Genomic DNA, 25,730 nt, shown 5'->3' with positions numbered 1-25,730 from the left:
CAACAACGCAGCTTTGCTGCAGCTCTGGCTCAGCTGCCTGTGGCACAAATAATTCATCGCCTCACTTTGTCATTTACATCTGCAGTTGACCATACTGTTGCACGTGGACCCTCCCTGCCAGAAAAGGGAGGTGATCTCAGCTGCCCTTGCCCCATTTTTCAGCAGCCTGCCCATGCCATGAAGGTGGGTGAAAGGCTGCTGAGGTCACCTGAGCTTCTGCCATGTCTGTGAAAATGGACTGAAGTAACATTCAATAAGCTGTCATCTGATGTTTGTGGTCAAGAGAAAATCATTTCCCCAGATTACAAAGATTTCTTTTATGCTACAGTGTTGAAAAAGGAAAAAGCTTGCAGCCTTATAATCAAGTTGTCCCTAAAAGCAGCCAGGCTGCTGGGGACACCAGCTCTGAGGAAAGCCTCCTCGGGCTTGGCAAACCTACTGCTGCCCTGAGAAGCTCCCACTACCAGAGTGGTTCCTGGGAGCAGTGATGAGCTGGTGTGATGCATGGGGGGTGTAGGGCTGCACCATATCTCCAGGCCCCATGAGCCTTCAAATAGAGACAGACAAAAAAAATTCTGCTGTGTCCAGTGCTGAAACACTAGAAGGATTTTTGGTGCTGAGAGTCTGGGGAAAATACTTCAGTTTCCATGTCGGAAACAATTTATGAAGATAATCTGTGAAATGAAACAAAGGCTAGACAGCTGTCAGGCAGAGAAGGACCTGGGGGTGTTGGTTGACTGCAGGCTGAATATGAGTCAGCAGTGTGTCCAGGCAGCCAAGAAGGCCAATGGCACCCTGGCTTGTATCAAAAACAGTGTGGCCAGTAGGTCTGGGGAGGTGATTGTGCCCCTGCACTCAGCATTGGTGAGGCTGTACCTTGAGTACTGTGTCCAGTTCTGGGCTCCTCACCATAAGAAGGACATTGAGGTCCTTGAGCAAGTGCAGAGAAGGGCAACCAGGCTGGTGAAGGGGCTGGAGGGCAAATCCTATGAGGAGCGGCTGAGGGAGCTGGGGGTGTTTAGCTTGGAGAAGAGGAGGCTGAGGGGAGACCTTATCACCACCTACAACTACCTGAAGGGAGGTTGTAGAGAGGTGGTTGATGGTCTCTTCAGCCAGGTGCCAGGTGATAAGCACAAAGCTGTGCCAGGGCAGGGTCAGATTAGATGTTAGAAACACAATTTTTACTGAAAGAGCTGTCAGGGCCTGGAACAGGCTGCCCAGGGAGGGGGTTGAGTCACCTGTGTTTAAAAAAAAGGTAGATGAGGTACTGAGGGATATGGTTTAGCTTAGGATGGGAACGGTTGGACTCGATGATCTTAAGAGTCTTTTCTAACCTTGTGATTCTGTGAAAGGTTTTCAGATTAAAGTTTATAAAAATGCCAGGTATTGGCATTGGAGCACTGATGGTCAGGGCAGGGAGGGATGGGGGAGGGAACTGTGCACAGGGTGGACACTCTTCCTCAAAGTGGACGAGGAGAAGTGGAAAACCACTCCGATATGAAAAGCTTGGTTTTGAAATGCTGAAAATATTCCACCTGAAGGGATACTCCTGTGTCCTTACCAAGTATAGAGCAGAGACAGGTAGCCAGGAACTGTGATCTATTAAATAGTTAAAGGAAAAAAACCTTTAAACCCTCCTTTCATTTCCTTATGGAGCCATGTATTTCCCAAGTGACTGTGAGGTTAAAAGTACTCATATAAATTGAAGACCTACTACAAATTTTAGACAAAATAACATGGAACCAGAGAAAGCTAAAGCTGGGTGATGTTTTTCCTGAGAAAAAGCAACACTTTGTTTAAAAAACATTTCCACTGTCATTATAAGAATTGCTGTTTAAACAACAACAACAAAACCAACAAAAACCCCACCAAAAGCTGCACTCCACTTGCTAAAGGTAAAATTAGATTTGTTCTATCAAATCATCTGTGACAATAGATGAGCGGAGGAGGAGAAGGAGGAGGAGGAGGAAACGCCACATTTGCTTAGAGCTTTATTTTAACTCCTGAGCTGCAGAGGAAAACAACAGGGAGCTGTGTGGGGAGGGAGCTGTTAGCCTGGTGATTGCAGAGGCTGTGAACCAGAGGCTTATTTTGAGCAGGAAAATGGGGCTTTGGCAGCTCAGGCTTTGCAGACCTGTGCCCAGGGTGTGTGTAAGGTCAGAAATTACCAATGTGGGCAGCGGTTCACAGCTGGACCCCGTCGGTGTCCAGTTGCTTTGTTGTTCCCGAGGCTCCCGAGTCAGCTTCTGCCCAAAGGCTCCAAGGTGTGGGAATGAACCAGAGACAGTACCGGGGTGGGGACAATGTGTGAGATGTGATCAAAGCAGCCAGACACGGGCAGATTTGGGACAACGCCGCGAGGTCCAGCAGGCAGGGGCACCTCAAGTAAAAGCAGCGCGCGTAGGCGTATGTTAAGCATCCTCTCACAGCTGGAACCCAAAGGATTAAACGCAACTTCCTTCCCAGCTGGGTTCAAAGTCACAGTTTTTATTGAAAAAAAGAAAAAAAAAAGAACAAAAAGCAGCCTTTCCCACAGTCCAAGTGTTCCAGAAGGCTCTGTGCCATCTAGCCCTGTTCTGGCTGAGAAAGATCTCCAGTGTGCTCCTGCGGGTGCCAGCCAGGAGCAAGCTCTTCAGAACACTCTCACTCAAGAGAATGATGCCAATTAATTACTTTTCCAGGGCTGGCCTGTTCCTGCCCAGTTTGTGTGATCTCCGTTTCGTCAGTGCTCTGCTAATGCCTGAACTGGGCAAATCCGGCATGTTTTAGCATGTGGGACACCCTGGTAAAGATTTGGGATGGGATGGAGGGGTTACTGGTGCTGATATATTTATTTAAATCGCCCCAGGAGCAAAATCTGGAAAATCAAAGAGGCTGGGAGTAAGGTTGTGGTGCCTTCCCTTAAAAGTGAAGGTATGAGAAGCACTGGTGTAGAACAGTGGCACAGGCTGATCTTCTGTTCATCGCTGTCACAGAATCACAGCATCAGAAGGTTGGAAAAGACCTTTCAAGATCAAGTCCAACCACTCCCATCCTAAGCTAAACCATATCCCTAAGTACCTCATCTACACTTTTTAAAAACACATCCAGGGAAGGTGACTCAACCCCCTTCCTGGGCAGCCTGTTCCAGGCCCTGACAACTCTTTCAGTGAAGGATTTTTTTCCCTAATATCCAATCTGAACCTGCCCTGGCACAGCTTTGTGCCATTTCCCCTTGTCCTGTCTCCTGTCACCTGGCTGAAGAGACTGTCAACCACCTCTCTACAACCTCCCTTCAGGTAGCTGTAGGCAGTGATAAGGTCTCCCCTCAGTCTTTGATTTGCCCTCCAGCCCCTTCACCAGCCTGGTTGCCCTTCTCTGCACTTGTTCAAGGATCTCCGTGTCTTTCTTATGGTGCCCAGAACTGCACACAGTGCTCAAGATGTGGCTTCACCAATGCCGAGTACAGCGGCACAATCACCTCCCCAGACTTACTGGCCACACTGTTTTTGACACAAGCCAAGATGCCATTGGCCTTCTTAGCTGCCCAGGCACCCTGCTGGCTCATACTCAGCCTGCAGTCAACCAACACCCCCAGGTCCTTCTCTGCCTGACAGTTCTCCAGCCAGTCTCCCCCAAGCCTGTAGCGCTGCATGGGGTTGTTATGTCCCAAGTGCAAAACTCTGCACTTGGCCATGTTAAACCTCATCCCATTGGTCTCCTCTAATCTGTTGATTACAAGCAGAGCCGTACGGTGCTATATTTAGATTTGCAAAACCACAACGACGTTCACATTCAAGAAAACCAAACCCAAAGAACAAAACCCAACCCCAAGCCCTGGCACTCCCAGCTCAGCTGTCTCCACTGGAATTAGATTCTGCATACAGGATCCAGTTCCTAATAACTCCATTTAAAACTTTTAAAATGTTTAGAGCTTTAAAATGTCTGAAAGGTTCCTCGTAGTGTTAAATCAAACTATGCAGACATAAACAGGTTTTCAAACAATTACATCTGCTCCAAAACCCACTAGTGACAGGTTGGCCCTATTATTTTTAAAACCATTTCCTTGTACAAGCTTTGCGAACTCAACTATGGCCTCTCAGGTCATAGCATGATGCAGGCAACATCTTCATCATAGGACCAAAAGTTCCAGGAAACTGTGGGACAGGGAAAAAAACCCCACCCAAACCCCAGGGAAAATGAAATTCCTTTTAAAATTCCTTTTTTTGAACTTATTTTGGTTAACTGGGGAGCCCTGCCACTGGCAGAGGAAGGTAAGAAGTGTCTGAGGACACTGTGTATGTACATCGAGGAGCAGAGAGCGGCTCGCAAATGCCAACAGCGGAGGCAAATGTGGGTGCATGAGGCCTGTCCTGCCACACTGCCAACACGAGAGCTGGGAGAAGATGGGGAACCTTTCTGGTACCTTTTGGAGGGACTCTGGGTTTGTCTCATGGCAAACTTAAAATCCTCCTTTGCCCGTGCAGGACTTCAGCAGCAAGTAATGTTTCACCAAAGATGAACCAAGGAATCCTGCAGAGTGATCTGCTGCTGCTGTCCGAAAACTGACCTCTCTGAAATGATAACCTGAGATCACTGGGGAGGGTTGAGGTACCTTCTCAGACAGCCTCTCCTGCTCTTCTGGGACACTTGAAGCCGCTTTATTAATTCCTGCTCTGTTTAATTTGCTGGCACAGAGATCAAGCGCCCTCACAGCTCTTCTTGTGATCCACCTGCCTCCTCCTGCTCATGGACAGGAGCATCTGCCTCCTCCTGCACAAGGACAACCCAAGCTGATGACCTGTCTGAGGCACAAGGAGGAGAACAGAACAGGCAACACCAGCCCGGTTGTGGGAAGGGTGCTCCAGCACCTAGGGCTGGGAGAGTGGCCATGGGGAGGGGGAAGGAAGGAAGCAGCTGGTGACAGTCCCTCTGCCCAGCCTGTGGCGGGTCCTCTCCAAGGTGGCGGAGATCCCATGGCCAGCCTGTGCTACACTTCTCCCTCTTGGTCTCTCCACTCCTCCCTGCCTTTAAGCTGTGTCTTTAGAGGAGAGCTGTGGCCAGGTGGATTTTGTTGTTGTTCTTGCAGGAGAACAAATCGAGATGCTTCTAAAATCATGACAGAACAGGTGCTGCCTGACTGGTCCTTACCACCAAAGGGACTGGAGCTCAGAAGATGGAAAAGGGGCATTTTTCTTTCTTCCTTGGACATTTACAAATATCATCTGACACTCACCACTTTCCCTGTGTGGCTGACATAACCTTCCTAGTGCTCCACAGAGCTCAGAGCAGTGAGGATCTCCAAGAGCCTCCCCGGGGGGTACCCAGCAGGCTCCTGCGTTACAGCAATGGCACGTAACTTAGAGATGGAGCCTGACAGGTTCATAAAGAGCATTTGCAGTGTGTTTGCCTGCAGTGGATCTGGGTTTGGAGATACAGGCGGCCACTGCCAGTCCTGTATTTCTCACTAAATGCCAAGCAGAACCCCTTGCTGAACCTTTCTTTATAGCTGTACGAGCGGCCAGACCTTGGGTACCACATGTGCACAGAGATTCTTGGGTCTCTTTCTCGAACCCCTTCAGCCAGGAGGAAGAAGAAGGCTATTTCTGCAGAGTGCATCGCTTCATCGTGTCCTCCAAGGAGAAGGTGAAGAGCAGCAGCAGTGCCACCACAGGGCCATGACTGTTCTGCCCCCAGCACCGGGTACTGCTGCCCACAGACACCTTGTGCGATGCAGGGTGGTGCAGTACTGCCATTCTGAAGGAAAGGAGGAGTCACTGGAAACCCTCCAGTGCAGATGGCCTCTGGGACGCTCTGCCAGCGTACGTCTGTTCCCACCACAGCCGTGAACGTTAAAAATACGGAGGAGCGCTGCTGCATGGCACCAATCTGGACTAAAGCCTTTCTTCTTCACACAAACTGGGTAAACCTTAAAAAAAACCCCCACACAGCTGATGGGTCGCCTTGGGTAAAACCTTAAAACAAAACCCACATGACTGATGGAGTCGCCTTGGGCTTCAGCCGCGCGCTCCGGCCAGTGTCACTACCTGCTCGTGACCGCCACCCATGTTTCAAGGTCGTATCGCCTGAAGTAAGCGGGACAAACTGGAATGTTCCTCTCCCAGGACGCCCAGAATGTGGGGGTCCCTAGTGAACAGCAGGTTTGGGTTCCTTCAGGCTTACACCTTTCCCTGTTTGAGCTGCTGACTCTTCAGCAGGTGTTGAATGCAGATGGGATCTTGCCGTGCCAGACTGTGCGTGCGGTGAGCCAGAGCAGGAGGTTGTCCAGGCAAACCCCTTTTTTGCAAAGCACCCACCTGCAAGAAAACCAACACAGCAGCCTGCAGAGGAAAGCTACACAGGAATCTGTTTTCAGGCCCGAAGAGTGTGCTTTCAAATTTGAGGTGAATTCATGTTGACTATGGCCAACTATGTCAATGCCTGGGTACCTGCAGCATAGAAAGGAATGGATTTATTTCTAAAGCTTGCCCTGCTCCCCACCTGTGAGATACCACAGGAGAGACACTACCCAGCCCTGCAGTCACTCCCAAGGGAAATTCCAGCTCAGAGAAAGCAAGAGGAATTTAACATTTTTGAGCATCCAGACCTACCCCAAACCCTCAAATGTGCACATTATACCCGGGCATTCCACATGGAGCTAGGTGATAGTGAGGGGCTGCACCTCTCACTGCTACGTGAGAGGAACAGGACCCATCACGAGCCCTTTGGACAAGTGGCCCCAACTGACTCACACCCACACACGTCCACACCCACTCTGAGCCCGGGCAAACCCCATCCTGAGTGCATCAAACCCAGCGTAACCAGGTGGTCAAGAGAGGTGCTTGTCCCCCTGTATTCGGCATTGGGGCAGCTTCACCTGGAGCAGTGTGTGTGCAGTTCAGGGGCCCACTGTTTCAGAAGGATGTGAAGGACCTTGAATGTGTCCAGAGGAGGGCAACAGGGCTGGTGAAAGGGCTGGGAGGAATGTTCTGTGGGGAGCAGCCGAGGACTTCAGAGAGAAAGAGGCTGAGGGGTGATGTCATGGTGCCCTACAGCTTCCTGAGGGGATATGGAAAGGGAGGTGCTGAGCTCTTCTCTCTGGGATCCAGTGACAGGATGTGTGGGAACAGTTCAAAGCTGCACTGGGGACGCTTAGCCTGGATATTTGGAAGTGTTTCTTTACCCAGAGTGTGGTCAAACACTGGAATGGGCTTCCTAGAGAGGTGGTTGGTGCCCCGGGCCCATCAGAGGTTACGAGGCATTTGGACAGTGCCCCTAACAACGTGCTTTGACTTGGTCAGCCCTGAAGTGGCCAGGCTGCTGGACTAGGCGATCCTTGTAGGTCCCTTCCAAGTGAAATACTCTGTTCTGTGTAACCTGGAGGAGCATGGCAGTGAGCTCCAGGGCAGCACAGCACCAGAGACACCGCTGGCAGCTGCCAGCCCTGCTTTCAGCATTGACATCACACAGAACTTCGCTGAAAGCACAGCAGGGCCCCAGCTGACATCACACAGCCTCCCCCAAGCCACCCCGTCCCTCCTTCCCTCTGCTGCACAATCAGCTTCCCAGAGCAGGAGTGCTTTCCTGTGTTTCTTTTAAATGCAGCACTTGGGGCGGGCTGGCTGCCTTGCCAGCTGCCTTCAGGGCTGCGTTCGTCATGGATGACGCCTCAAAAATAAAGATGCAGGAAGAAAGGAGCACACTGCCTGATCAGAGAGCAGCCCTTGCTGCAGCAGGCAGCACCAACAGGACAGGGAGGGTGGGTGGTGGGTGGGCTGCTGGGAAACCGGTGCTGGCCTGGGGGTCTTTGCCAGTGGGGCACCACTGGGCTGTGGGCAGGAGTACTCGGGGAGGCAGGTGCATCCCCAGGCATGGCAGAGGAGAGGGAAGGAAGGGACCCCTTCTCACCTGGGCCTGCTCTGCCCTGTGAGCTGCCTGCATTAACGAGGGGCAAGGATCTCAGCAAAACCCTTCCCCACCTCTGAGTGAACTATTAGTGTGCAGCTTTCAGGTAGTTTGACAAATTCCACCCTTAGCCTTTTGCTCCCCAAAAGAAACCCTCAGGTGGAGGGAAGGCAGTGGAGACAGAGCTCCCAGAGCGGGACTGTGTAGAGCCCCCCTGCACCCAGCCTTGAGCAACTGGTGTAAGTAAGTGCTGTGAGGAAAATGGTCTCTGCTCTGTGAAACGAGGGTCACAGGGGTGCGAAAGCACGGTGCTCTGGGAGCTCTGTCTCCACTGCCTTCCCTTTTTTTGGGCAGGAATCCAAGCTGCCCGGCCTCAGGCTACCGTGGCTGTCTGTATCCGTGCTGTCTTGCACAGCCCTTCCTCACTCAGCACCTCTTATCTTTCAGAGCAGCAGCTGGATGCTTCCTGCAAAAGCCATTAACACTGGGTCATTTCCCAAAGTTGTTAATTACAGCTCTGGAAAAACGTGAGGGGCTGGGAGCACACGGGGAGGGAAGGGGCAGCTCAGCGCTGCTTCCCGGGCTTGCTACGCTCCCCAGGGCACAGTCAGGTCTTAAAAACATTCCACCAGGAATCATGACCTGCTCACTGAACAGCCACCAGCACCTCAGTCCCTCAGGAAAAGCCTCGTGGAGTGCAAGTCCGCGTGGTTTAACCTGAGTACTTGAACTCCCTCGATGAGGTGGCTGTTTTGTCGTTACACAGCAGCTGCAGCTGCTACGTAGGGTGAATCCATCTCAATTACACACTGAATTATTGAAATACATCCTTACCTTAAAAAAAAAAAAAAAAAGGAATTTCTGTGGTACATGGAAAATTTGGGCCATGGGAACAGCTCCAACCACTTGAGCTGAAACAATCAGCATGGCACAGCTTCCGAAGCGGCGCCTTTGACAGTTTAATCATAAATCTGATTAAAACGACTCAAATCCTCGCCTGCTATTTTTCATACAGAAGATTTTGCTTTAAAATGCTAACTAGATTGACTGTCACCTAACAGCCAAAACTGAGCACGTGCCTAGAGACAGACTGCAGCTTCTGGTTTTACGGCGCCTTAGTGTGCCTCAGCTACTTACTATCAGAACTTGCTTTCTGTGGTCTTTGTAAACTCAGCTAAAACATCCGCAGTCTCAAAGGCAACCAGCAGGACGCTCAAGTGTTAAGGAGAGCAAGTAACATAAACTTAGTTCCAAGGGAGAAAAAACAACCAAACCCAAACAACTCACAACCGCTAACACCTCACCTCAATTCAGCTCTTTGGCTGAGTGTTTTCAGGGCTGAGAAAAGCTGCCCCCCCCCCCTTTTCTATATTAAGGAAACCTTTAACATGATCACTGCTCGTTAACTGGAAAGCCACAAAGTCTATTGCTGTCATCTGGGATGGCTTTTTGGATAGCTGAAAAGTTGTGTGCTCTTATCTGACACCGGCTAACATCACTCCGCCAGATCTGTGCACCAGGTCAGCCCTGGGGTGTTTCTCTGGATGATTCAGCTTCTCTCATGCTCACCCCACAGGCAGGTTTATCAGGACACAGTCTGCAAGTACCACAGGATGTGGAGTCACCGTGGCACTTTCAGGGAAGGGGAGACATCCCCCTCTCAAGCAGGGAGCCCCTGCGCCTGCCAGCAGAGTCACCGGCCCCTCAGCGCAAAGAATCTTCTCTGAGCTGCCAGGAAGCTGCTTCTGAGCACAGGATTGCTCACTCAGCTCTGGAACCCAGACTGGTGGCCAGCACAACACCCAGCCTTCATCAGACGTGCTCCTATCACCTCCTACGGCCTCTCAGTTTTAAAACATTCATTTACTTGGGAAGAGACAGAAATACAGACCCATCACAATCTAGATCAGCGGGGTTTCCACTCCAGCAAGTGAGTTTTGTATTTCAGAAGCAGAACCTCCACACCCACCTGTGTGTGTGGTACTTCCCGGGGGGCAGAGAAGTGCCATGACAGTACCAGTACCCAAGGGGATCTGAAGGGGACACCAGCCAACCAACCAATCAACCAAGCAGTTATTTCTAATGGCACGAGCTTTGAGAGACCCATTCTCTCACTCCTTTGCACACTGTGACAGCAGCAGGGGCAAGGGGCAGCCTTAGAGCCAGCACGGCAGGCTGGAATACACCCACCCCGTGGGTTTTAAAGGGAGCTTAAAACATCCCTCAGCTGAGCAGGGAGCGGACAGAGGGCTGCAGTGGGGAGCGAGGCAGCACTGCACAAAGCTGCCTGAAGTCAGCAAACCAACTTGAACTCAGTAAAAATGAAGAGAATACTGAGCCACGAGGACAAAGGGGTAGATGACGGAGTAACTCCTCAGGGTGGAAATTTTGCTCAGTTAGAAGAGGCTTCAGACATCACAAGGTTATCTACATACTCACAAACCAAAGAGCTAAGTGTGAGATGGTTTCTCTTTTGGATCAGACTCTCCCCTTTCATGGTACAGAGTGCAAGCTGCCACCTTACCTGCCTTTACAGAAAGCCAAGTAAGAGTTTATTACGTGTCTATATCGACAACCTCAGCGAGAGATGAAAAAAAGGTGGTTTCTTCTGCTAGACTTTGCTTTTGGGACAGAACAGATGTTGTTCCTTATGACTGAGAAATGAAGCATTGCTTTAAGGAATTGCTGGTTACTTATACAATCAGGAAAATTAACAAACTCTCTTTTCCTGTGACTTGGAAAAAATCAAACACACAGGAAAAAAGTTTGGGTTTTTTTTTTTTGTTTGTTTTTTTGGGTTTTTTTTTTTTCAAGTTCACAGCAAGTGGGGAAAATAGATTGTGTGGAGAGATAGCCCTCCTGAGGCCCCATCTGGAGTCCTGTGTCCAGATCTGGGGCCCCCAATACAAGAAAGATGTAAAACTGTTGGAGAGAGTTCAGAGGAGGGCCATGTAGATGATTAGAGGGCTGGAGCACCTCCCCTACGAAGAGAGGCTGAGGGAGCTGGGCTTTTTCAGCCTGGAGAAGAGAAGGCTGCAGGGGGACCTCATTGCAGCCTTCCAGTACCTGAAGGGAGCATACAAACAGGAGGGGAATCAACTTTTTAAAAGGGTAGATAACGGCAGGACAAGGAGGGATGGACTAAAGCTAAAGGAGGGAAGGTTTAGATTAGGTATTAGGGGGAAGTTCTTTACAGAGAGAGTGGTGAGGTGCTGGAATGGGCTGCCCAGAGAAGTAGTGGATGCCCCGTCCCCGGAAGTGTTCAAGGCCAGGTTGGATGGGGCCCTGGGCAACCTTGTGTAGATCCAGGCCTGGAGGTTGCTGGCCCTGCAGGGCCCCCTGTGGCAGGGGGGGTTGGAACTGTGTGATCTTTGGGGTCCCTTCTAACCCAGGCCACTCTATGATTCTATGGTTCTATAGTCAAGTAAGTGTGAAAACAAGAGACCTAGCCAGTGGCCATAGCGGAGAGGAATAAAGTTTAAGATGATACAAGGTTTAAAGTATTTTTTTTTAATCCAGTTTATTAAATATTGCTTTTTGGGGACATGTTTACAACAAGCCCAAATAAATTGTTTAAGGATTCAAAGCAGTCATATTAAAATACAGCTTCAATATAAAGTTTGTCACAGTTTTACAGTATTCAAAAATGACAGACCTGCCTTAAAAAAAGACTATTACACCAAAACATAAGAAAAAACAGAAAAAAACAAACGAGTTTGGCATTTTCATAATCTTTATAGTATAAAACAGAATATTAAATCTATTACCAGCAAGCTGATACTTCGATCTATTACCTAGTCTGAAGTGTCTCCCATTAAAACACACTATACAACAGCACTATACAAAAGTCGTGGTGATACTCATTTGATGAAAGTGCATCCCTGAAAGTTTGCCAGTTTATTATAGTTAGCTCTTGGGGGGGTGGGGGGTTTGGGGAAGGGGGGTGGGGGGAACACAACAAAAAAAAAAAGGTAAAAACCAAAAGGTGAAATTAAAATGTCCTCTTTTAACCGAAGGCTTTACTGTTTTGTATTGTGGGGTGGGATTTTTTTGAGGGGGTGGGGAGGGGGGAGGTGGGGGTGGGTTTTTTTTGTGTGTGTTTGTGGTTTCTGTCTCCCTTTCAGCCTCCTTTTAAAAGTGTCTAAGGACGCCCACCAGGGGGCAGCGTAAGATTAACCATCAAATCCCGAACGGCTGCAAATATTGTGCATTCACCTGGAACAGGGAAAAGAGACAGGTTAGCATCGCTCCCCCCACAGCCTTCACACAAACCTCCCGAGACCGCGCCGGGCACGGCTGCTAACCCCCCCTGAATGCTCGGGGGCTTGGTGGTACATACATACATACATACATACATATATATATATATATGTGGTGAACTGTGAGTGGTACATCCCAGTGACCTTCGAGGTCGGTGATTTTTAAGCAGAGTGGTTCTGGCTTTCCCAGCAGGACCGCTCTTGGTGGTTGTGAAATGGCAAGAAGCTCTCAAGTACTGGCAGCTTCTGAGGGCCGGGCTGAAACTGCGCGAGGATTTCGCGCACGCGGCCCTGCGGTCCCCCTTTCCCCTCATTTTAGTTAATTTAAAAGCCCCACCCCTTATTTCTCAAGTTCTGCTTGTGTCCATTAACAGCAGAAATGAAGCACTTCAAGAGGCTCAAGCCCGGAGCAGCTGGGAGATGGTTTCTGTCCTAAGCCTAGTGTGGGGAACACTTCCCATTCCAAGACCGGGCGTAAGTCAGAAACCTCTTTCTTTGGACCAAACGGCTCCGGCTCTACCCCTGACATCTGAACTGTGGCACCAAACACAGAGCAAATGGACTTTTGTTTCAAACAGCCGAGATCTAGGACAGGGAGGCGGCCACAGACACCGCTGTCTCAAGCTTTGAGTACCCTCATTTTTGGACCAAACCCACGCACACACACATTCTGAAACAGCTTAAAAAAAGGTTAAAACCAACAGAATCGAAAGGGTTTCATTAGAACAAGGAAAGATGAAGTGTTAGGCGGCTGCGACTTTCATCTACTGTTTCCTGGTAAGAGAACACAGTTAATAGCCACTATCATACCCTGGTCACTGCAGGCTGAACCCCTCCTACATGCTTCAAGAAACATCAGTTAGAAGACACCGAATTTTGCTGCTGAAGGAGCGACAGCGCGAGCACAGAGGGAAGAGCAGAGCCTGTCGGGATGCGTGAGTCCTAACTGCCGAACTAGGGATTCCCAAGATTATTTTGGACACATCTTTGTCACGTCAAAGTGACAAATCTGGGCTAAACACCATCCCCTGTGTCACTGAAAACCAGGCACTGAAAAATGCTGAGTCATGAAGCACCTTAAGTACCACCACGGGTCCCTTGAGCTCCCCTCTAAGGGCCAGCCTCCAGCATCTGTAGGGGCCTCTGTTTCCTTACCAGACTGATGCCCACTATGTAATGCAGGTTGCAGACTTACAGCTCAAGCTGAGCCCTGTTATCCCAGGGCACTGGTTCCATCTCAGTTCAGGTAATTGTTTCCCCAAAATAAATTTGTTAGGTGGTTTGGGTTTTTTTTTTCCCCCCCATGGAGGCACAGGCAAAGCGATCTCCGAAAGACAGTGTACTCACAAGGAGTCAACATCTTACTGTTAAACACAGCAGAATGTGTTTGCCCACAGATCTGAAAAGAAAACTCTTCCAAGAGAACTTACTTTTCAGGCACTACCATTTTATTAAGAGGAAAATAAAGCTGAGTACAAAATACTTTCTCACAGAGAGAGAGAAAGGTAAAAAAAGATACAGCCAAAACGAGGCAACACCGATTACGGGTTACAACGAGAGTGCCGGTGGTATCGTACGTGCATGATGGGAAGCCCTGGTCCTTTCTGACTGAAGCAGTGACAAAGTCACTTCTCCAAGCAGATTGCAGTTAGTGCAGCAGAAGAGCTAACACAGGTCGGAACATCCTGGGTACAGCACAAAGGACAGGCATCTGGTATCTCCCATGCACTGCTCTCCTAAAGGAAGTTTCCCAACTATCTCCTTTCAATCTCTCCTATCACTTCTTGGCTCTCCTATCACCTTTCAATGGCAAAGAAAAGAAGCTATCTCCTTCTCTCTTATCAGATACAACAACTTAAGTTTTGCCAGTAAGAACACAGGAAATTGCATTTCAAGCGTCCTCAGGGAAGACCTGACTTTGGCTGGGTGGCAGGAATAAATAAGCCATAAATAAATCCATACAGACCCCACACAGTCAGAGGAAGGACTACCAGAAATGTCCTGTGCTCAGCTAGGTACGTTCTTTGCCTGGATAAGGTCCTGCTTGGAGTCACAAGCTCTTCTTCTGTGCATTTATTTCCCCAAGGTATACATTGCTCCCTGCACGACGTTCCCAAAGCACTTCAAAACTTGCATGACAAAACAAAACTCGCCTATCTTGGTCTACCTAATCATCATCAGAAGACATCTCACCTGGGATGCTCAAGAGCAGCTTTGGCAGTTACTGCCTATGCTGCAGTACTTTGTGGAGGCTCCACCATAAACCACAGCTTAGCGCAGTAACAAGCAGCCAAACAAGCAGGGCTGGGGGAACTCAGCAGGGAAGCACCTTCCAGAAGGAACACCTGAAGCTTGAAATAAAAGCCTGTACAACCATCGGCTCCGTACCACAGACAGAACTCTTACGGGTAACCCTGCGTGCCCTCAGGGCTATTCTCTCCCCTATGTACCCACACTACATGTTACACAGAAAAGGCCTGTTAACTTAAATCCCACCACAGTTTTCAGAAGCGTATGCACAGCCACACCGATTTAAAGAGAAACACTGCTCGTCTTCCAGCAATCAAAATAAACCACCAAGCACAGCCAAAAGTACCCCCTAACACCGAGGTGAGGAACCAAACAGACGTGCAGCTCAGCCTCTGGATTCACAACTTCTACCCAGTCACCGGGTTATCAGGAAGAGGCTTTGTTTTGGTCAGTGTGTAACCACACACTGCGGAGCTGAACGTTACCGTTCTTACGAGCCATCTGCGCACGGGCACCCCAAACACCGCCCACGGACAACGTGCTGCCCAAGGAACCTGCTGCTGTCCAGTGTTCCCAGTATTAAAAAATATATATAGATCAGTGAGAAGCGCGACAGAGGAGAGGGAAAGCAAAGCACAACAACGCTCACAGGGCGCTACCTACGGGCCAACGAACATCCAGAACAAGGAAATCAGCTCAAACACTTCACAGCACATTTGGTGGACAGGACTGTAGGCGCCTCTGTTAGTGTGCACACTGACAAAGGAGTGTATAGTCGCTCCCGTTACTTTTTAATCATTCACAGCACGTGGACAAGTTCTGATAACTATTTTAACATCCCTTTATATTCTACTGCTAAGCTCAACAACTTCATAATTAAGCCATGAAAACTGACACTCGCCCATAGCGTCTCTCTCTTGACCCTGGGCCCGTGCATTAAAAAAAGCATGCCTCCTACTGCGCAGCAAGAGCTGGGCCCACAAGACAAGCATCAGTCAGGCAGAACAGCAAAATCCAGCCTGAATCATCAGGGCAAACTTCTGCTGTGTTGCCAGTACGTGCTATTAAGTTACGTACTGCCTGTCATCACGTCAGGAGTTTGTAACCGCTAAAGAAGCATGATAGAAAACAAGAAGAATTCAGACTTAAGAGAGGTTTAGTTTTACACTGGAGATTTGTCACAGATGTCTGGGTGAAGAGAATATATCTACTGGACATGTACAGTACCTGGTCGTGGTGAATTCAGTTCAGCAAACCTCTTTAGAATATTGCTAACCATCATTGGAGCAGCAACAGAAGAGTTCTGCTGCCTGGGAATGTCAGCCTGTTGCGTTGTACCCGAAGCCATGTCATAAATAATTGGGACAATAATACTAACAGCTTCCTGTGGGACTGTTGTTTTCTGTGTTAGCTGGAGCTGCAGGGAAAAAAAACAACCAAGAAGTGTGTTGAATTGAATGACCATGTACTTCGCCGCACCTTCCGATGGAGTTAAATGCTCGAGGCCTACAGACAGCATGCACCTCCCCCCCCTCCACCACCCCAGTTTCCAGACACCAATTCTGCAACAGAGAAGTTATCAACTGGGTGTAGAGTGTTTTCTTCTCAGGAGTACCCTGCCATGAGCACTGCCTCACAGACGAGGCTAATATAGATTTGCTCCAACCGCCTCATCCCTGCGATCCTTCCCCAGCGCCACCACCGCGTGTATCGCTTAATCTAGGTGGCTAGTGCCCCAAAGAAGAACAAAACACCCAGGGGCTGAGCATCTGAAGATGCCCGCAGGCCCAGAGGGAACTGGACTTCATGTATATTGCCAACATCTCTCCAAGAATGCAAAACACAGGAGGGAGAGCAGGAGCACTGACTGAGCTTGTTACAGGAGAGACACAGGCAAACCCAGGCCTCCGAACAGCAGACCGCTTTTAGCTACTGCAGGTGTCAGATACAGCAGGCTCGTGTTTTGCTACTAACCCGTGACTGTTTTGAAGACATGCAGCCCACAAAAATGTTTCTGAAGAAACAGATAGCTCTACTCACAAAAAACAACATTTTGGATTTCAGCACAACAGCAGGTGTTCCTGGAGGCGCGATTGGCGGTGCGCTGGGGGGAATTGTTAAACAAAACTGCACGTTCCATTTCAGCTGACTTGCCTGATCAGGGAACTGTTTAGAAAGAGCAGCAGAGAGAAAGAACACCAAAGGTCTCACGTCAGCTATGAACTAGGGAAGTGTAAGAAAGCAGAATGTGCCTCTCCAGCTACATTTGCAAATGTTGCCAGGTTTAGCACAGGTCAGAATAACTCTGAAAGAATGGACAACAAGGTAAACAAGAACACAACTGGAAAGACTCCAGCCAGTCTCTGCACGTGCCCTTCGTGCAGCTACGTGCTGCAGTTCTGCACATCTGTCAGTTCACAGGAGAAATTTCTGGAGTTTCCAGAGGAGCTTGTAGCAAAAGGGGAACTTCTTTATTAACACTAAATAGCATATATATAAATTTAGTGTAATTTTTGTGTTTATAGATAAAAATACAGAACTCTTTTTAAAAAAATACAGTAATCAAAGTTGGGTGAACTAAATGGGAGGGTTAACTTACCAGCTCAAGTTTCATGATGTGTACGCAGTCCCTGAGGATATGCGTTGGAGCCCCTAGTAACTTTGTGAAGGCTATTAGGGTGTTTGCTTTAAAAGGTGGCCCTGCAACCTGAAGAAAGATATTATTTAGTACTGCCTAGTTAAGATAGTTAATGACATCATTTAGCAGGGTAACCAACATGCACGGCTGTTAATTTGACATGTTGCAGCCCTTACACGTATCAGTGAGAGTCACCGGTGTACTGCTCAAAGCACCACCAGAGATTAAAGGCAATGCACAAAAATTTAAGCACTAATGATTGGAGTACATACCCTCGTTTCAAAGAACTTCTCCAAAACTTGTAACTCCTCCGATTTCCACTGTCCTGTATTTTCAGGTGTTACTTTCAGTTGCAAGGTCTGGTTGGTTTTGGGATTGAGAGCAACCCTGCACTTCAGTGCCTCCGTCTTAAACATAATTACACCTGGTTCATTGGAGTTTATTAACTGTAGCTGCATGAAAAGAAGGATCACATTCAATCAGTCATTCGTTAAATGGCACGAATGCACACACTGACTTCTGAGACTGCAGCGACTGATCTGCCCTCTTTCCAGAAAGAAACACGTGCTATTTGCACACAGCTAAAGCTGCCCTGAGAATGAAGCTTATGCAAGATCTGGCATCTTTCTCTGCCACTGAATCAATGCCAAAGCGGAGGAGAGGTGCACATTGTCTGACCCAGACCCTAAAGCAACAGTCACGACTGAATAGTTCAGTTACTGTCAACTAGCAAGTAGTTTCTTGGGCATGTTTGCCAAGTAGCAGCATCCACAGTAACCATGTGGCTGTTCCAGTTCACTCCCAATAGTCACACATTACTCATCAACGCCATGGCACCTGAAAATCTGGTCACAGCCTTGCCATCAAAACAGTTCATCAATTTTCAGCTCACCAAACAGGCTTTCCAATTCTAATCTCTTTTTAAAAGTAGCGGAATGAAATGCTTTTTCTAAACTGGACACTTTAGATGGCAAGATTGAGAAGGATAGCCCAAGTCCAACAGGAAATACTATGCCTGACTTCAGACACATGGGAGTGCAGAAGCATGAAAAAGAACAGTTGTGAAGTCATACTCGCAGGTCAACATTAAAAGCACCTAAACCTTACCGTTTCCTGTTGTATGATCCTCTGAAGATGCCTCCTCATAATAACCGATCCAAGGAATCGCTCAAGAGGGGAGCAAAGATAGCTGCCAGCTAGTCCCGGCACAAGCCCGGGGGTAGGAGAGGGCAACAGCAGAACATTCAAGGCACTGTGGGTGAGGATTGTAGGTATGGATGCAGCCCAAGAGCGCTGAGGTAGTTTACGAGGTGGAGGCATGCTAGTCGGCATTGCTTGGGAACCTACGGATAGGGAGAAAGCACTTGTCAGGAAGGATTTAAGCTGAAACATCAGGTATGTGTTCAATTTATTTGTTGCCACTATACAAGCAATGAATTCTCTGGGCCAAAGCTTAACCCTTCTTATTTAAGAATCTGGCTGCCCAGCAATACGCAACAGACAGACCAAGTCAAAGAATTAGTGTGTCAACCCTCCACCCATGCAAAGAGCCTCAGTCACATTAAAATCCTACTCCCTTTTCCTCTTCCTGCAGCATGCCAGCAGACAGCAGGCTTGTACAACACACTCAAGGAGACACGAAGATGGCGAAATCAGTCGTGCAAGAGCAGCATGACAACCCCACGACGTGAAAAGTTAGTACTTGGGTAGGCAGATATGCCCATCATTGCTTTCATCGCCAAGAACTTTCTTGGTCATGGAACTCAATAGTTTCAGGCTAACAGGAGGTACCAATCCTGCTGAAGTTTACCCTGTAATAATTTCAGTCATTTTCCAGATTTGAACTAGGACAGAATAAAGGCTTCAGGTATTCTACTGCACAAGGGCAGTAAGGGCTGTCAGGCTGACACACAAAAGAGAGAACTAAAAACGTTAAACACGAGTGTTTCAGAGTTGTAACACTGAGAAAGAAGCCTACTTGTTCCAGCTCGTGGGGAATGAGAGGCGTCTGGGACAGGTGAATGAAGGGAAGGGTTGGCTGGTGACATTCCAGGCATCCGTGCTGCTGGTGATGGACCAGAGACCTGGGGAGATCCTGGCCAGTTCCCTGCACGCTGACCGGGTGACATCATGGTGTATGGTGAGCTTGGGTCTATGGTACCTACAGATGTTACAAGACTGTTGTTATTATTTTTTTTTTTTTAAAGGATGAGGTTTTCTAATCTAGGAATCTGGAAAAGGCTTACCAAAACCTGTAAAGCATGAAAAGTGCCTGCAAGCTTTTAGACTACATTTTAAAAACACATAAAAAATGTCAGGGGGCAACAGAGATAGAGATGTCAAGGTTTTCTGGTTGTATTTTTTAAAAAAGTAAAGTAAAATCGACAAATTGACAGGCAAGTCAACATGTTCAACACCATGTGGTCTAAACTATAAAGAGCTCTTGCCTATAGACTTGGACTTCTGCTGCTCCTTAGCAAATGAAAGCCGCAGCTAGACTGTTCCTTATCTATTCAGTATCTTGCCGTTATCTCTGCAGAAGTATCCGGTTTTGTACTCTTATAAAGAGATCAGAACAAGCTCCTTAAACAGTCCGTTGTGTACCTGCCTTGCTTCATTTATCTTGACAGTTAAATGGATGTGCTGAAGTTACAACCCGAGCTGTTCTTTTATTGCGATCCATGGAGCGGTTTCCAATGCTCTGTGATTACAACAATTGTTTTGGCAGCTTTCAGAAACAACTGAACAAAGGAAACAACTGAAAGGCGCCTTGTTTGCATGTGTTGTTTGCACACAGGTACGTCAAGCCTGCAAGACTCAGACACCTGAATTCCTATTTAGCCCGTTCCAGTTATTTTTTCTGGGAAATGTAAGCAGTGAAAACGCATTAACTAATCTAAGAAAAGATGATGCTTGTTAAAAGCTGCAGCTACAAGACCACACTGAATTTCCCCACATTAGTAAGCAGGAAAGAGTGACTGACAGTCAATTTTTAAAATGTTAGGAACACCTCCACGTGCCATGCAGCTACTCTTCACTACTGTTAAAGAGTTACACCCACATGTATGAAAACAGCTACTTAAGACAATTACAAACCACAGGTTTTTCCTCAATTATCTTAGGTCTGCTCTGGAAGAGCCAAATTCAAGAAAGAGACGTGCTCCCCCCATCACTAGATGTATATACACACCCGCCACTAAGGAACTCACCATGTGGGCTGGCAAAGTTAGCTGTTTGTCCCATTGTGATTCCAAGAGAGGAAGGCGAAGGAGTTGGACCAAAGGATGCTGGTGATGGTGCTCTCAAAGCTCCGCTGGGTGAGCTTGCAGCATGCAGATTTCCTAATCAAAAGACACCATCAAATCACTTCACACACGCATCTCCCATTTTTCTATCAACTGCTACAGCTATCTCCTTTTTATAGGGAGACAGCAAACAAGATTCCTGAGAAATTGCTTTAGCACTCAAAGGCTTTATTTTGTACATGCATGAGCATTATATTTTCCAGATGGATTCACCACACAAACAAAACTTTCCCAGGTATTTGGCCTGAAGACTAGCATTTTCCCCCTGCCTGGCCCTTCCCCAAATTTAAATATTTTCAGCTGCCATGCTATGACAGTTGAGAGCAGAAAGCAGAGCTCCAGTGATGACAAGTTTTCTGAAGAAGCAGGTATTTAAAATTAACAGGTTTTGATCTGAACAAGTTGTAAGCTGTAAGAATGAAACAGTCCTAAATATGACACAGCTAAAGATGCCGGTTTCACCCAATGGTTTTTTTTGAAAGTACATTTACTTTCAAAATGTACTTTTCCAAAGTGCATGACAGGGATTTTCCCTGCTATTTTCCCCCAATATAAGGTGCATTCTCTCAGCTAACTTGGAGCTAAACACAGCTCAGATGACAGAAAAAGCACGCATGCAGAGAGCGCTGCGGGTGTATTTCCAGCACATCATTAGCACACAAACGCTCGGCCACCTTACCTGGTGACTGTGTGTGCATCATAGATGGAGAGGGCGTCACTGTGTTGTGATAGGAGGTGGGTGGTGAAGTTAGAGGATATGCTCCTGATGCTCCAGCCTGCTTTGCAAATGGCTGAAATTGTCAACACAGGAGAATGAAAAGTTTTCATCATTTTGTACTAAAACCCAAGTATGTGCAGGAGAATATCAATGAGAGTTTGGTCCCCACTTAAAAGTCTTACAGGCCCATAGTTGTTTGATTCTCTGTATCACCTTGTGCAGCACTCGCTATTTTTGCCAGTGAGTTTTTGCAGTTTCTCCTCAAGACGGAATACCTCCACACCTCATTGCTTTTCATCTGCCATCCTGTAACAGCAAAGCCTCCTGACTCCCCCTCTCATCTCTTATCTTAAACAGACACTTTCCCTCCCTCAATCCTTCGCTTCTAAGGCAGCAATTCTCATGTGACCTTCCCTAGCTGCTGTTCCTACACTATGGGCTGTTTACACTGCAGAGAGAAATGGCAAAATAAATTAACATATTTTGTCCCAAGGGGAATTCTACATCAGAGCAGTTTTATAGTCACCCTTTCCATTTTTTTTTTTTTTTAGAAACTGAGTTCTTAGAAGCCTACAGTTGTGGAAGATAATAAACATTTCTTATTTTGTCTGGAGGGTACCTGTTGTTGTGGTTGCTGCAGTGGCTGCTGGGGTTGAAGCTGTGATATCAAGGAATCCATCATGTCTCCTCCAATAGGAGAAGGGGGATTATCATCTTCGTTGACAGACCGTCTCCGTGCATCCTGATTGCTGTCAACAAACATGTTCAGGAATGTCTGTGGGAAGATCAGTTTTGTTAGTAACGTCTCTGTTTAAATTTTTTTACATAGATGAGCACAGTATTTGCTGAGCTTTAATACTACCCTCATCTGCTGAAATAAAGGCGGGTCTCTAGTAGGGAATCATTATGTATAGGCAAATAGTTTGCAAAATTTATCAATTCAGAAACAGACCATCTCAGTGGGTACTGAAGCTTAATATCAACTAAATAACAAGCTAAACCCTCTTGAATTACTTTCTCCTGTACCTTCCAGATTTTTCTCTTATGCTTTTACCACTACAATCCCCTTCCTCTTCTCTTCAGCTTTCTGCTTGGAATTTATGAAGGAGGTAGATGCTTAGGATTAGCTAAATGCAGTGCCAGAGAATCACTGTGTGGTTGCAACTGTCAGAAGGAAAAAAATCTGCCTAACTACCCCGTTTCACAGTGGGTACCTCTTTCTGGTACTTCGGCAGAAGCTGCCCTCAGCTGACCAATTCTGTCAGTGTGCACAGATTCAGTTTTTCAGGAAGAGGAAACCAGTGCTGTAGCCAGAGGCAAAAAGCAACAGGGTCCTGGCCACACACTGATGGAAACTATTTTAAAAGAGAAGTTTCTGTCTAGAGCCATCTGACACGAAGCATTTCCTCATCTGCAACGTATGAGCATCGTCCTGCCACACCATGTAGATTGTGAGGAGCAGTCATTGTTAATTGTGCAGAATACATCCAGCCTAGTCACAAAGCTTCAGCAAGTTTTAAGAAAAGGATGCCTGAAGTAGCCCCTGCATCATTTTACTCCATAGATAAGGAAAAAACCCAACCCAAACCTGGCACTTGATGCTCATTTTCGTAAAGCAAACGTTTTAATTCAAACCAATTAATGAATCTACTGATAAACCACAAAAAAATCCCTCCAGCGCTGGGAATTTTGGAAGGACCGCAGCTCTTGCTCCACAAAGCTTGTCACCACCAGGCTGATACTTGCAGTCAGAAGGTCACCTATACACACCACGCCAGAAAACACCGGAACTGTCACCTTTAATCCCGGCGCAGGGTAAAACCCTTCGACGATCTTGCTGTTGTCGAAGAGGCTGTAGGCCCCGTCGCGAATGGCCACCACCCCCCGGCTCCGGCAGTAGATGTCGATGCAGTACATGTTCCGGAAGGCCAGCCGGATGTGCGTGGGGGACTGCGGCAGGATGGAGAAGCACTGGTAGGCAGTGTTGGTGCGTTGAGTCAGACCCAGCATGGGCACAGTGGGGAGTTTGTTGATGGCATTTAATGGAGCCTGAGTGTCAAACAAAACCTGAGAGAGAGCAGATATTGAGAGATCAGGTAGCTTCCCTTTAAGGAAAGGTCAGGGCAAAGGGGGCTTAGGGGTGGTACAATCTTCCCCAAGCCACCGTCTGCCAATGAGATCCATCAACAATCACCACACACACACACACACGTAACTCTGAAGAGAACAGCTTAATCAGAATTCAGATCCTGCTGAATTATCTTATCACAGAATCACAGAATCGTAGCGGTTGGAAGGGACCTTGAGAGATCATCAGGTCCAACCCCCCTGCCAAAGCAGCTCCCTAGGACAGGTCGCACAGGGAGGCGTCCAGACAGGTCTTGAACATCTCCAGAGAAGGAGACTCCACACCCCCCTGGGCAGCCTGTCCCAGGGCTCTGTCACCCTCACTGTGAAAAAGTTCTTCCACATGTTGGTGCGGAACTTCCTGTGCTCCAACTTGCAGCCATTGCCCCTTGTCCTGTCCCCACAGACCACTGAAAAGGGGCTGGCCATTTCCCCCTGTGTCCCACACTTCAGGTACTTATAAACACTAATGAGATCCCCTCTCACTCTTCTTTTCTCCAGGCTGAACAGCCCCAGCTCACTCAGCCTTTCCTCATAGGGGAGATGCTCCAGGCCCTTAATCATCTTCGTAGCCCTCCTCTGGACTCCCTCCAGGAGATCCCTGTCTTTTTTATACCAGGGAGCCCAGAACTGGACACAATACTCCAGGTGGGGCCTGACCAGGGCAGAGCAGAGGGGGAGGATCACCTCCTTTGACCTGCTGGCCATACTCCTCCTGATGCACCCCAGGATCCCATTGGCTCTCTTACCCACCAGGGCACACTGCTGGCTCATGGCCAACCTGCCATCAACCAGGACCCCCAGGTCCTTCTCTGCAGAGCTCCTCTCCAGCAGGTCATCCCCCAGCCCGTACAGCCTTGCACTTCTCTTGAGAGAAGTTTTTAAAACATTACCTGCAACAACTGCACCACATTCGGTGTTTTGTTAAACATCTCCTGGAGCTGGTGCAGAATTGTGTTGTGACAGTTACTGCAACCTGAGTTTGGGCCAACAGTTCCCAGTGAAATGTGGAACTTTTGGAGTATGGAGTTCCACTGAATGCTGATCTGCAATGTCAAGAACATAAAACGGTTTTGGAAACTGGAACAACAACAAGGTAATAACAAGAACACTGGTCTACTTTAATTTTTTGCCCCACTTTTCATCAAACCTCAACATCAAACCTAACTCACCTACCTCAAAAGTTGCTGAGGTGGAAGGGGTAGGGGAGGGAAGGCATAAAAAAAGGCACCATTAGGTTTAACATTTATTTAGCTAGCTCAGTTGTTTGGAACCACAAAACTGAGGAATCATTTTCAGCAAGTCAACTGAAAAGAAAAGCCTTTTCTGCCAAAGAAAACTAAACTGGAGAGATTCATGCTGCAGAGAACTGATTAATGAGTTGCTGGTGGTGGGCTGTTTTTTTCAGTCACATCATGTAAAAAGGAGAACCAGACATGCCACGGTAGTGACGTTCAAGATCCACACTGCTGCTCTAACTGTCCCAATAAAACACACATAGAAATACTCATAAAAATTCAGCTTAGAACATCAACACAAAACCTTCCAGGAAGCAAATTTCAAGTGCAGCAGCTACTTTGCTAACAGCAGCACACAAAAAGACATTCTTGGTCTGTAACAAAGGTGCACTTACTTCCTCCTCTACCTTGCATTTTAGGCAAGGGCATGAGCAAGTTGTCAATCAGTTATCAAAGTAATTATTAAGCTGTGAAGTCATAACTGGAGAGCAAGCTAGACTTCTGAGGAAGGGAACAGCACTGCGACAAAATACTTAATGACAACTTCATTTGAAAGCACAGTGCTGCACTTAAAACTTTGTCAGAGTTCTTTCTTCTAAGGCAGGATCAGGCTTGCAGCTTGCATATATCCCAGCAGAGTGGTGATCAGCAGTAACACTTATCCAGAGTTTGCCTGAAAAAGGCTGCCACACCTGCCTTCACTACTCAGGAGCACACAACCGTCCTTCCCACAACCCAGAGCATCTTACACAAAGTCTAAGAAATTGCTAATTTCCTCGGTTCCTAGATATCCAGAATCTGGCACCCTCTAATTCTGTCTTTTCTACATTCATCAGTATTAATTCCACAATAAGGTAACACAATGAAATATTCTGAAGCCAAATTCTGAGACCTCTAAGCTTACCCATTCTGTTTTCAAACACATGGTTTGAGTGCACTCAGGAGTTACTTACTGAGCTCCCCTTGGTAGTTCCATAACAAAGGATAAGTTTTCGGTAATTGTAGATACGAACTTCTGAAAAAACGTTTAAGTGGTTGGGTATGTCTTTGGAGAGAGGAGGGAAAAGAGTTAGAGTGAGAGAACCATAGCAGTCACCTGCAAACAACGTCATTTCAACAACAGGGAGGCGGTTTCTGTACCTGGTAAGGATCGTGCAAACTCCAAGACGCATTCATACAGCCGAGCGATACTGTTCCAGTCGTTAAGGAACATCTCTACCACTTTGCGACCTCCGACCGGTTCAGATAACTGGTTTTCATACGTCAGGTACACGTGACGGGTTGGTCCTGTGGCATTAGGAGAGGGGAAAC

General features: G+C 47.6%; 1 protein-coding gene across 1 annotated transcript in view; it reads right to left on the bottom strand.

Annotated features, from left to right (window-relative positions):
* Positions 1–11,390: 11,390 nt before the first annotated feature.
* MED14 (mediator complex subunit 14) overlaps positions 11,391–25,730 on the bottom strand; it is a gene marked incomplete at its 5' end in the record, with an annotated part of 37,165 nt that continues 22,825 nt past the window's right edge. Inside the window, 14 exons of the mRNA XM_084273546.1 lie at positions 11,391–12,099; positions 15,621–15,810; positions 16,434–16,559; positions 16,993–17,100; positions 17,304–17,483; positions 18,139–18,374; positions 19,010–19,192; positions 20,241–20,372; positions 21,016–21,127; positions 21,674–21,829; positions 22,852–23,121; positions 24,075–24,227; positions 25,373–25,464; positions 25,560–25,706. Of these exons, the coding sequence (XP_084129672.1) occupies positions 12,026–12,099; positions 15,621–15,810; positions 16,434–16,559; positions 16,993–17,100; positions 17,304–17,483; positions 18,139–18,374; positions 19,010–19,192; positions 20,241–20,372; positions 21,016–21,127; positions 21,674–21,829; positions 22,852–23,121; positions 24,075–24,227; positions 25,373–25,464; positions 25,560–25,706 (2,159 nt within the window). The 3' untranslated portion in view covers positions 11,391–12,025. The remainder of the gene's footprint in view (positions 12,100–15,620; positions 15,811–16,433; positions 16,560–16,992; positions 17,101–17,303; positions 17,484–18,138; positions 18,375–19,009; positions 19,193–20,240; positions 20,373–21,015; positions 21,128–21,673; positions 21,830–22,851; positions 23,122–24,074; positions 24,228–25,372; positions 25,465–25,559; positions 25,707–25,730) is intronic.

Source organism: Gallinula chloropus, assembly GCF_964237585.1.
Source record: "Gallinula chloropus genome assembly, chromosome: 1".
Lineage (NCBI taxonomy): Eukaryota > Metazoa > Chordata > Aves > Gruiformes > Rallidae > Gallinula > Gallinula chloropus.
The sequence above is the reverse complement of the archived record's forward strand: the minus strand, read 5'-3'. Positions and strand labels throughout refer to the sequence as shown.